Source organism: Artemia sp. Qi Xiang Cuo, chromosome 1, assembly GCF_049724085.1.
Source record: "Artemia sp. Qi Xiang Cuo chromosome 1, ASM4972408v1, whole genome shotgun sequence".
Classification (NCBI taxonomy): domain Eukaryota; kingdom Metazoa; phylum Arthropoda; class Branchiopoda; order Anostraca; family Artemiidae; genus Artemia; species Artemia sp. Qi Xiang Cuo.
The window spans coordinates 84,056,378-84,069,416 of record NC_142794.1 but is presented as its reverse complement, the minus strand read 5'-3'; the positions used below and the strand labels follow the sequence as shown (position 1 = coordinate 84,069,416).

At 37.3% G+C, this 13,039-nt stretch overlaps 1 protein-coding gene and 1 non-coding gene across 3 annotated transcripts in view; both read left to right on the top strand.

Moving 5' to 3' along the window:
- Nucleotides 1–13,039, top strand: part of LOC148956823 (transforming acidic coiled-coil-containing protein 3-like) — an 85,617-nt gene that overhangs the window by 40,660 nt on the left and 31,918 nt on the right. For both annotated transcript variants that reach the window (XM_089096529.1, XM_089096526.1), the window contains exon 5: nucleotides 8,715–8,928. In XM_089096529.1, the coding sequence (XP_088952655.1) occupies nucleotides 8,715–8,928 (214 nt within the window). The remainder of the gene's footprint in view (nucleotides 1–8,714; nucleotides 8,929–13,039) is intronic.
- On the top strand, nucleotides 11,125–11,318 carry LOC148956827 (U2 spliceosomal RNA). Its single transcript, XR_016142554.1, has one exon. It is a non-coding gene; the product is annotated as a U2 spliceosomal RNA (small nuclear RNA).

Genomic DNA, 13,039 nt, shown 5'->3' with positions numbered 1-13,039 from the left:
TACAAAAACGTGCAGAAATTATTTGAAAAAAACTACGTTTTCTAAAGAGTTAAAGAGGCTGAGTTACAAGGTCGAACCTTAAAACGTACAGGGATTAGGAGGCACAGTTGGGGCTGCCGCCCAAATCCCCGCTTTCGCAGCCTTTAAATAAAAAAAAGTTTTTTTAGACTGAAAGTAAGGAGCGACATTAAATCTTAAAACGAACAGAAATTATTCCGTATATGAAAGGGGCTGTGCCCTCCTCAACGCCTCGCTCTTTACGCTAAAGTTTGACTTTCTCACAACTTTTTTTTTTTAAACAATAAAAACTTTTGCTTAAAGAGCGAGGCTTTGAGGAGGGCACAGCCCTTTTCATATACAGAATAATATCTGTTTGTTTTAAGATTTATTGTCGCTCCCTATTTTCAGTTTAAAAAAACTTTTTTTTATTTAAAGGCTGCTAAAGCGGGGGGTTTTGGGGGGGGTGGCAGCCCCCCAACTGTGCCTCCTAATCCCTGTACGTTTTAAGGTTCGACCTTGTATATAAATTTTTATAAATTTTTTAACTTTTTTAACTTTAATAAATCAAATAATATTAACATTTTGAGTACTAAATATCAGTATGTGTATATTAAGCTGACAATGCACATTCATTTGTATTTTTTTTTCAGTAAAGTGCAAATTATGTTCTGGCCTTGGGAAGGCATAGGGGTTTTGAGCCCAACTTATGTTAATTTCTGCTAGTTTTGAGTTTGACTCGGTTATTTATTGTAATTTCTGTTCGTTTTGGGTTTCATTTATTTATTGATGCTGATTTGTGATAGTTTCACGCTTGGTGGATTATTTGATTTGATTTTTGCTCATTTTTTGTTTAATGGAGTTCTTTACTTTTCTCTGAAAAACTTATTTAGTGGAAAAAGTTTTTTTAATTAATTTCTTTTCGATTTATATTGACATAGTCTTTTCAGGGAAAAAGAAAATAATACTTTGAATCTTTTCGTTTTTTTAAGACCTTATATTTTTTTAAGGCCTACTATTTGTATGCTGGAAAAACATTTTCAGCAATTTTTAATAACATACACCCTTATAAAAATTTGGACACAAATAGTAGTGTTTGATTTAGTTTCATACCTCCTCTAGTTGACCTGAAATGGAAAACTTAATACCATTCGCAAAAAAATATGTTGACTTTGTTTGATAGCTTGGATAAACTTACGCTATTTTGATGTGGTTAAATTTTAAGAGCATAAGTAGCCCCAAAAGTTTCAACATAAAACCCTCGGTCGTTATTGGGATACTGCTGAGATGCCTTATTGGGAATTAGCATTAACACAGTGCATTTTGATTTAATCTTAAGGCAATATTTAGTTTTTAAACATAATGGGCAAATGGGAGGGTGGGCGTATGAAGGGGATTAGTTGCCCTCCAATAACTTTTGACTATTAAAAAGGGCATCGGCCCTTTCTATTTTCAGTCGAATGAGTCCTTTTCGTAGTTCCCACGACAACTCCTTCGATACGCAGTGCCCTGGTCTAAACAACAACAACAACAAAAAATAATACATTATACCCACATCAATCTTTACTATAAAAATGCCAAGCCTTCCAATCACATTTGACTATTAAAAAGGGCACTAGGCCTCTCAATTTCCAATCGAATAAGCCCTTTTTGAAACGACAACGCTTTCTATGAGCACCTTATATGCCCCCAGTGCATAAATTACAATCCTTACCCTAAGGGCTGTTAGGGTGGTTGTCATCCTCAAAGACCTAATTTCCAGAACTTTAAACTACGTTGAACAAAATGGCTATCTGAAAATTTTGATTGGATGTGTTTGGGGAAATGGTGAGTGTGAGAGGGGGGTCAATTGCTATCAACTCACTTTCGACTTTTAAAAAGGGCACTAGCCCTCTCAATTTTTAATTGAACGAGCCCCTTTTTTAATTTTCACGACAAATCTAAAAACCTTATATGCCCCCAGGGCATAGATTAAAACCTTTGCCCTGGGGCTCTGGGGGGATCGTCATTCCTAACATAATTTCCAGAACTTTCAACTACGTTTAACAAATTGGCTCTAAACTTTGATTGAATGTTTTGGGGAAATGGTGGGTTTGGAAGGGGGTTAATTACTCTCCACTAGCTTCCGACTATTAAAAAGGACAATTTCAATTTCCAATCAAATGAGTCGCTTATGAAATTACTACAACAACTTTCTATATAAACCTTATATGCTCTCAGGGCATTACTTAAAATCCTTGCACTGAGGGCTCTGAGGGGATTGTCATCCTAAAAGTCCTAATTTCCAGAAGTTTCAACTACGTTGAACACAATGGATATCTCAAAATTTTGATTGATGTGTTTGGGCAAATGGTGGGCGTGAGAGGAGGGTTATTTGCCCTTCATTCACTTTCTACTATTAAAAAGGGCATTAGCCCTTTCAATTTCCAATTAAATGAGCCCTTTTTGAAGTTTCTACAATATCGCTTTCTATAAAAACCTTATATGCCCCCAGGTCCAAAACTTTCAACTACGTTGAATAAACTGGCTCTCTAAAAATGTTGATTGGATGTGTTTGGGGAAAAGATGGGTTAATTGCCCTCAAATCACTTTCGACTATTAAAAACTGCACTAGATTTTTAAAATTCCCAATCGAATGAGTCGTTTTACAAGTTTCTACGACAAAGATTTCAGTAAAACTTATATGCTCCCAGGGCATAAGTCACAAACCTTGCCCTGAGGACTGTGGGGGAAGTGTTCTGCTCAAAGGTATAATTTTCTAAACTTTATGCTACGTGGAACAAAATGGCTATATCAAAATTTTGATTGGATGTGTTAGGGGAAATGGTGGGCATGGAAGGGGTGTTAGTTGCCTTCCAATGATTTTCGACTATTAAAAAGGGCACTGGCTATTTCAATTTCCAATCAAATAAGCCCTTTTTGAAGTTTCTACGACAGTGCGTTCTATAATAACCTTACATTCCCCCAGGGCATAACTTAAAACCCTTTCCCTGAGGGCTTTGGAGGGGTTGGCACCCTAAAAGACCTATTTTCCAGAACTTAAAACTACGTTGAACAAAATGGCTATCTCAAAATTATAATTGGATGTGTTGTGGAAAAGGTTGGCCTGAGAGGGGTTAGTTGCCCTTCAATCACTTTTGACCATTAAAAAGGGCACTAGCCCTTTGAATTTCCAATAAAATGAGCCTTTCTTGACGTTTCTACGACAATGCCTCCTATAAAAACCTTATATGCCCCATGGGCATAACTTACGGCCCTTGCCCTGAGGGCTGGGGGGGAGTGTCCTTCTCGAAAACATAATTTCTATGTTGAAATCAACTGCGCTGAACAAAATAGCTATCTCAAAAGTTTGATTGGATGTGTTTCGGGAAATGGTGGGCGTAGAAGGGAGGTTAGTAGTCTTTCAATCACTTTCGACTATTAAAAAGGGCACAAGCCACTCCAATTTCCAATCGAATGAGCCTTTATCGAAGTTTCTACGGCAACTTCTTCGATACAAAGTGCCCTGGTCTAAAGGAAAAAAAAAATAAATAATACATTGTGCTAACATCGTTCTTATATGCCAGCAGGGCACGACTTAAAACCTTTGCTATGAGGGTTGTGGGGGAGTGCCCTCCTCAAAAACATGTTTTCTATCTGGAAATCAACTACGCTGAACAAAATGGCTATATCAAAATTTTGATTGGATTCATTTTGGGAATTGGTGGGCATGGAAGGGGTGTTAGTTGCCTTCCAATCACTTTTGACTATTTTGTACATACAGTACAAAACGGCGCGATTGCGCTGCATCTGATTTAGGCTTCAATAGAGTCCAAATTAATCTTCGTTGATGTAATGCTTTGGGGACTGTTTTAATTTTTAATTTTAGTCTTAAACATTATATTATTATGTCTTATTTTAGTTACATAGGAGACCAGCCCACATTCACCACTTTTCTGGTTATTTATTTTTTGTAAACACAGTTTTTTTTTTACTTTAAATAATTATGAAAGTTGCCATGTATAGGCTGTATTCATGTTTGGGTATCTCTATGGAAAATCCCTGACAACCAATGTTTCTGGATGTAGCAGAAAAATGGTTTACACTGATGTAGTCCAAAAGTGGCTAACCAGGGCCACCCCGGTTCACGTTTGCCACAGATTGGCCCACATTCGCCACCGTCTTAACTCAAGTCAAGAAAAACTTTTACTCCTCTAGAATTAGTCCTAGAATTTGTTGTTTATCAGATTTTTAGTTGTCTTTCAGAATACAGATACAAAAAATAAACAGGCTTAGGACAATAGCCTGCTCAAAGACCCACCTTCTAAAAAAAAAAAAAAAAAAAAAAAAAAAAAAAAAAAAAAAAAAAAAAAGACCCACCTTCTATGAAGCAAATCCTAGCTAAGCTTACTCTTGAAGGCCATCTCATTAGATGGAACACTACTACCAATTAACGCATCTTTTATCCTGAAAAATCCACACCCAACTACAGCGTTTCGGTAAGTCTTGAAGTCCAACCTGAGACTGAGGGCTTACCTAACCCTTTTACAACCTCGGACTTTAAGATGGACGATTCTTCTTCGGTAAGCAAAAACATGCTCGGTTCTATGCACTTCAAGAATAGAACATCATGTTCAACTGGATATTCCTTCAAAAGTTTTGCAGCAAAGAAGCAATTAGCACACTTTTTACCTGCAAGTCCAACTTAAACAAAGTCAACAACTTTTATCGGCTTGTTTCCCACATCTTCCTTATCTTCTCCTTGCTTAAGACTGTCCTCACCCTCATCGTCAAGCTTTATCTCAACAGGATCAGACTCACTTTCATTCTCGAGGAACAATAGCTTGCTTTCTTCTTGCAATTTAGCTTTCTTTGCGCTCTTCTTCTCCTGGGCTTTCTATCCTCTTTTCTGCAGCTTTCAGTTCTTCTTCCTGGCGGATTCTCTCCTTCACTGGGGTATCAGTCAAAATTTCGGTAGTATTTTTTTCACTGCATGTCTGATTTGTTTTTTCGGAGAACCTTTCAGAAATGAAGACACATCAACTAGTTCAGAGAAGCTTTTTACAGCTTGTCCATGTAAAGATAATCCTGAAAGAGATTTGGTATAGTTTTCATGGTTGGTGGGCTGATTAGCCGCATCATCGCCAGCAGAAGAAGCAATGGGTTATGGAGGTTCTATCGTACCTTGGTCCGAAGTTGATGGTCGATCAGAGACATATGAACTGAGGAACTCGTGATCTTTGAAAATCTTAGGATTGAACGGGAAAATGCCAGTGCAGCGAAAACCGCTGATAATGTCTTCTGGGGTTACTGCTTTGGGATACGCTTTTCCAGAAATCTCAGATATGTTATACATTGATATATTCTCACATTTATGCTCTGTCATAAAAGTCGCACATTCTCTGTTGCAGAAAGCCTTCAAAGAAAACATAACTGACCCGTCAATTGGTTGCAGCTTATGCGTTGTATGAGGCGGAACGGTGAGCATGACAACTCCATTTTCTTTAGTTAAGTCACACAATTCACTACTGTAAAGACTACTGTGATTGTCAAGTATTAGAAGTACAGGATTAGCCTTACTCGGTCTTGTATGATTGATAAAATGGTTCATCCAAACAAGAAATAGTTCATTACACGTCCATCCAGAAGCCGTTTCTGACCCATGAGCAATGGTGCCTGGCCGCGCTCTTTTCAGTAAGAATTCCTGGGATATTCTTGCGAGGAAAAATGAGCATATGAGGGACGCAATTACTCATGGCACTGACGGACACAAAGCAATAATCTACCCTCTTTCTGCTGATGTTACCCTGCCAACCTGTTCTTGCCCTTTTGCTGCAATAATTTTCCCCGAGTTGTGGACTGTTGATAGTCCAGTTGTTGTCTACATTCCAAATATTTTGTGCGGTAAATTTGTGGCACTATTACACATCACCAAGATTTTCAAAAAATCTCCCACCTGTCACACGATTAAAAGCATTTGTATGGCCGAGACTGGTTGCTTCAGACGCTCTTACAGTAAGATGTGGGTGTCCTGCCATAAAACCACGGTATCTTCACCTGCAGCAATTTGATTGTCACTGTTTGTCCATGAATTCGGGATGGTAAGTGTTTTTGCAAGATAATACCTGTAAGCAAGCTGACAAACGTCAAGCGGTGTTAAACCATAATATATATGGCACACAATTTGCAAGTATTTAGCAAGAGTATTTTCGTGTTCCCCTGTAAAGATCTGTCTTGTAGCATAAAGTGGTGAGAAAAATGAGAGAGGTAGAAGCTCAATATCAACATCCTGTTTCTCAACCTTGATGATGTATCCCCTCAGAGTTGTCCGTGGTATTCTATATTTTTTTGCAGCGGTTTTCTTGTTCTGTTCCTGTGCAATAGCTTTGATTTACAGCAGCTTAGACCAGTTGTTTTATTTTTAATTTTTAGTTTATTTTTAGTGTCCTCACCCAGCTATTTTCCTGGGCCAAGCAAGGTTTGATCCAACCATACAAAATCTTCCAGGGTGAAGTATATGGGTTTGTCGTTTCTTCATCGAGTGTATCTGACAAAATATAAAGTAAATATCAATGAAGTGTGTTGCAAAAATTGAGCTTTCCAGGTTTGTCAGGTCCAGATTTGCCAGTCCTAGAGTGGCGAACCAGGGCTGTTTTTTTTTGTGGCGAATGTGGGCTTTTTCCCTCTTCGGAGAAAAATCAGCATTTTCCAGTTATTATCGCAGATGATGGTAAATGTTTATCATAAATAGTTTACTAAGTTTCAGACGTTTCTATCGACATAAAGAGTTTTCTCTTACCTTTACGTTAGAGACCAACTTTTCATTCTCCTTTAACACAAAAATTTACTTTTCAAGCCCTAAAAATCAACTTACCCTACAAAACCTGGAAAACGGGGTTCAACTCAAAGTTGGATACATCCAAACTTTTGCTATTAGATTGCAACTTAAACGCTAAATTATGGGATCTTTTCCATTGATGGCTCCCTAGTTAAATGCAAATGACGAACCTGGTCTGTGGCCAACCTGAGCCGGTCCCCCTGTGTGTTTTACTGAGAACGGCTCTTCGATAGAGAGCCGACATGCTCATCTAAGGGTTTAACAAGTTTCACGGTCTTATGTGAATCCCCTAATGTTTTACCTATTTTCTGTTTTTATGACATTTCGTTGAATTTAAGAAATCACCTTAATGTACTTAAAATTAGGAAATGTTCTTTATTCAAGCAATTTTAACCAATTCTTTATGTGTTTATGAATCCAAAAAAAAAGAAAAAGAGAAGTGAATTTCAAGAATTTAGTTCGATTTATGAATAAAGCTGAATATCAGCTATCGAATAATATAAATATGACATTAGACTATAGAATTAGATTAGACATTTGACTGTAGCAAATAAGATAATAAAAATACAGAGGGGACACAAACCTTAAGTGACATAGATGATACATATCTAATCAGAAATAATGTGTTACTCTTTAGTTCTACTAGCATTGCTGAAGATACCTCTATACTAGTACCCTCATTGCAAAGCGATTTAATTGGAAGTCCAAATTATAAAGTGATATGAATAGAATCAGAAGAGAAGATATGTGCTGGAAAACTTGTCGTTTCACAAGCTATTTTAAACAATGTAAAACGTTTTAATATTTTCAAATAGGAAGCTTTGAAACAGATGTTTTTTTTTGTTTAATTTACTTCTTGCTTAGAAGAAAATCTCGAATTGTTTCATCTTGTGACTTTTAATATGAGGGTTTGTTGATATATTATTCTACCATGTTTTTTGCAGTTGAATATTTTGTCAGGTTAACAGGAAGATAATATGTATGGTTCTTTTAGATTGTTGCTTATTATATTAATTTCCTTTTAACCCGTTGCATGACAAAAGAAGATAAGTACAGAAATTAACTAGAAAAAGATTACATTTACAATAGGCTTACATTTCCTATGACAATATTAAACATTGGATTTGTCAAAAAAAGGCATGAGATTACAAAAAGAATCTACCCGTAGGCTAACCTATTCCTGCACAAAAATAAACCAGCCGTCTTTTGGCATACTTTAGATTGTCATACTCACACAACGGAGCTCCTACCACTGCGATAAATCAAGTGTCTGTCATTATATTCTTTAAACGTCTAAAATATAAGATGGGTTTAGACTAAAAGCCTGCTCTTTCCAAAGTCTTCAACGTTTGTAAGTTATATAAATAAAATCTTCTGATGCCTTCCTTTCGTAAAATTTAGGTTTAAAGCCATAGCCTCTGGGCACGAACTGGAAACCACTTTTGGGTACTAGCCCCTTCTACCTAAATAAGGCTTTGGTTTTCAACACCTTTCCCTCTGAGAATATGAAAAACTTCATAAGACTTCATATTTTCTGGTTACTTGATGTCCGAGGGGTGTTTTTTTTAAGATATTGGAGCAATCTGCAAGTTTTTATGAAGAGGTCACTTTAAAATTAGTTGAAAGGTATGATAAGTGTTCGAAAAAACTTGGCAACTATGCCAAAAAATTGAGTAAAGCATTTACTTTCTGAAAATAATTTTTTTTTTTTAAATAATCTTTCTTTTTGTAGCCTACTTATCTTCAACGGACATAACTTGAAAAATTCCCCTTGTACTAAAAAACTTTCACGCAGTGGACTACCCCTCCCCCACTGCATTTTTTTCTAACAAAGGCGAAAGAAATCATCACATAGCTTTTAGACCAGTGTTAATCGTTCTGACTTGCTAACTATTTTTAGAGCCATTATCAGTGAATACGAGATGGTTATCAAAGAGGTAACGTCAAAGGCAGAGAATCGTAAAAAGGATCATGAGAAAGAAACAGTTCGTCTCAAGGAACGAAACAAACTTACCACTGATGATTTAAGACAAGCAGAAAAGGCACTGAAAGATACTATTGACAAGTATGAACGATGCAAAGCTGCTGCCGAAGTCTTCCAGTCGAATGAAGAGGTAAGAATCGGATGTTATAATTCAGACAATCTTCAAATCAATTAAACTGGAAAATTTTGGTCTACGTTCCCGTGTTGCCTAACGATCACTGGTATAGACAAGAAACATGGCTTCTTCATGTTTCCAAACAATATTAATCTATCTTGAGCTCTTGGAAAGAAAATATTGAGGTTATAAACAGGGACGGATCTAGGGGATGGGACAAGACTGGCAGCCATCATCGGGCGCTAGTTTGTAGGCGCCCGAGCCCTAATATTTGAGCCCTAATATTCCCAAATTTGAACCCTAATTTGGACCCTAATATTCCTGCTTTGAAACAGGCCAAAATTTGAACTGATCATGTATTTAACTATCTCTAAAGAAAGAAGCTTCAACAAATTAAGGGCATTAAAAGCTATCTTAGAAGCAGAACGGCTAAGCAGCGGTTGTCAAACTTGAGAATAATCTACATAGTACATGATATGGCTTCAAAGATTTCAAATGAAGGCATATAAAGACATTTGCTTTAAGAAAAGCTCGGAAAGTTAAGACTTAATCTGCCGGATAAGATTAACTATATATAGTTCAAACTGTATGTGTACTGTGCAGGGTTGCCACCGTCAGTTGGATTTTACTAGATCTAGTTAAAAAAATCTAGTAAATTTAGAGGATCTAGTTAATTTCCCGAAATCTAGTAAAAACTAGTAAAAAGTCATGGTTTATAGAAAACAAAACTTTTTTTATTTTCCCTGAATTCAGGGAAAAAAAACATCGTAAGCATATGACAATTTACAATCTTTGCTTTTCTGTTTTACAATTTTGCTTGTCTGTCTCAGAGACAGACAAGCAGTCACCTATTTTCATAAACAGACGGTTCACTTCCGGCGTCTAAAGGTCGACAAAATCAGCTTTCTGTGTATCAAATCTTACCAACTAAAAATGAAGCTATAATGACACTTGGATTTGTGATGATTGGGAATCTATTGGAATCAATACAAAAGCCAACCAACCAAGGTGATTCGGTGAATCTCCTCAGTTTGAACATCTTTATTGAGGAGAAAGGAGCCTGCTGAGAGAAATTAAAAGTAAATACAAATGTAAAAAAAGGATTTTTTAACTTGTAGGTTTCTGGAATTTTTCAATCATACTATGAAAACAAAGGGAAAGAGGAAAAGTGAAAAAAAGGAAGAAAAAATCTGGAAATCTGGCCCCCCCCCTTCATAGCAATGTCCCTTCCTCCACGAAAAGATCCTCCCACGTAAAACCCAACCCCCCACTAACTACCAGAAAAAAATTGCCCTGAAAACTTCTGTATACTTCCCAATAACCAATATTATATGTAAACATTGGAAATAGTTCATAACTTGAAGACCGTCCCCCAGAGACTGTGGGGATCATCCTCAAAGACATAGTTATTGCATTTTTTGAACATGCTGAACAAAATGGTTATCTAAAAATTATGATCCGGTGACTTTGGGAAACAAATGAGTGTGGGAGGGGGCTTAGTTACCCTCCATTCTTTTTGGTAACTGAAAAAGGGCACTAGAAATTTTAATTTTCGTTCTGAATAAGCAAATCCATCAGTTTTTTGGTCTGCCCTAAGAAAATGTAAGGGTGCCAAGAATAAAGAAAAATACAAGGATCTTTGTGATTTTATGCTAACGTTATGTGGCCTACCACACTCTTCAGCAGCTGCTGAAAGACAGTTTACGCTACTTAGTAACATCAAAAACAAATTACGAAATGGCCTTCAAATGCAAAAGACTAGTTGTGTATTGAATGGGAAACAACTAATTTGGCGTTCCGGAGTTTTGCTGGAATCCTGGATTATACATTTTGAAATACGCGAGAAATACTCCGATTGACAAATAGCTATCAAAGGAAAAGATAAGGGTGACACTCATGCTGAATATAATTTTCAAGATGAATACTTGCTAGAAGACTAATCTTAAGCTCCACAAATTATTTTTAGTGTTTACTTCTTTTTATGAGTTTTGTGCTTGTATTAAATGTTTTTTTTTTCGTTTTCAATACATTTGATATTGACTGGCCGCTTTGAAAGATGTTTCCAAAGCGTCTTTTGGTCAATATCCCAATTGCTAAGAAAAATAACCTCTAGGTTCTGAGATTTCAAGATAGATATACTTTGGACATATTTAAGACAAAATATGGACATATTTTGGCTATAAAGAACACAATTTTGGATACTCAGGGGACATATTTATGGACGGAAAAGTTGGCAACTCCGATGTGTAGTATCTGTTCTTATCAACTTAATATTTGACAAGGTCCCTGCATGGGGCCCAGAATACTAAACTGATTTTTGAAAATTAAGGGGATGTGGCGGCTTGCTCCACTTCCTTCACGCGTTTGCCTGGTATTACAGTTTTTCCGGGATCGGCGCACTCCTCTCGAGGGGAAATCAAATTTCATGAACAGGGTTGCCACCGACAGTAGGATTTTACTAGATGTAGTAAAAAAAATCTAGTAAATTTAGAGGATCTAGTAAACTTCCCGAAATCTAGTAAAAACCAGTAAAAAGTCATGATTTATAGTAAACAAAACTTTTTATTTATTTTCCATGAATTCAGGGAACAAAATTATCGTAAACATATGACAATTTACAATTTTTGCTTTTCTGTTTTACAATTTACAATTTTGCTTGTCGGTCTCAGAGACAGACAAGCAGTCACCTATTTTCATAAACAAACACTTCACTTCCGGCGTCTAAAGGTCGACAAAATCAGCTTTCTGTGTATTAAATCTTACCAACTAAAAATGAAGCTATAATGACACTTGGATTTGTGATGATTGGGAATATATTGGAATCAAAACAAAAGCCAACCACCCAAGGTGATTAGGTGAATCTCCTCAGTTTGAAAATCTTTACTGAGCGGAAAGGAGCCTGCTGAGAGAAATTAAAAGTAAGTAGAAAAGTAACATTATATATATATACAAAAAAAGGATTTTTGAACTTGTAGGTTTCCGGAATTTTCAATCATACTATGAAAACGAAAGAAAAGAGGAAAAGAGAAAAAAAAGAAAAAAAAAAGATTGTGAAAATCGTATTGATTATCCTCCTATATTAAAAATTGATGCTTGATGGTGCGCTTGCGCCGTAGCCGCACGCTTGTTTGCTGACCACGTGCCACTGGATATGGAGCTTAACCCCCTAACTAATTGCTCCGAACAGGGCTGCCCCAACCTCATGGGCGCGGGTGGAGCCCACCCCAGGGTCTCTCAGTGCCCAGGATTTCCCTGGTGTCAATCAGAACCCAGGCCTAGGGACTGTTGGGCTTGCGACCCTCCTCCTGAAAACAGTTGCAATAAAAGAAATGTTACTCAAGCCTCGGATCCTATTCGTTTTAATTCCTTACGACCTCGGCATGTCCCCGGATATCTTTTGAACCTTGCTGTCCAAGGTGGGCTGAGAATAGCCACCTGGAATGTTTTAACCATGAATAACCCGGGATCCAAAGACCTTCTAGGGGTTGTAAATGTTGAGATGTGGGATTGACATACTTGGAATGACAGAAACCCACTTGACGGGATCAGGCGATGAAGAAATTACCAGTTCTGTTCACTGGATGATTTGGTCAGGCCAAACTTCTAGTAGAAGCAGTGGCGTAGGCCTGCTTCTAAACAAGAAGGCAAAGAAATGCCTCATATCCCACAACCCAATATCAGATAGACTACTCACTGCCCGCTTCATCCACAAACACGCGAAGATGACGATTGTTGTGTGCTACGCACCAACGAATTTCTCTCCAACGGATGAGAAAGACATATTCTACTTGGCTCTGACAGCTGCTCTCTCTCTCGGATTTCCGCTCATGATGTTTCGGTCGTGGTAGGCAACTTCAATACAACTGTATCTGACCCCAGCGGAGCTTTTAAATCTTTCAATACAACTGTATCTGACCCCAGCTGAGCTATCAAACTTCTAGTAGAAGCAGTGGCGTAGGCCTGCTTCTAAACAAGAAGGCAAAGAAATGCCTCATATCCCACAACCCAATATCAGATAGAGTACTCACTGCCCGCTTCAACCACAAACACGGGAAGATGACGATTGTTGTGTTCTAAGTACCAACGAATATCTCTCCAACGGATGAGAAAGACAAATTCTACTTGG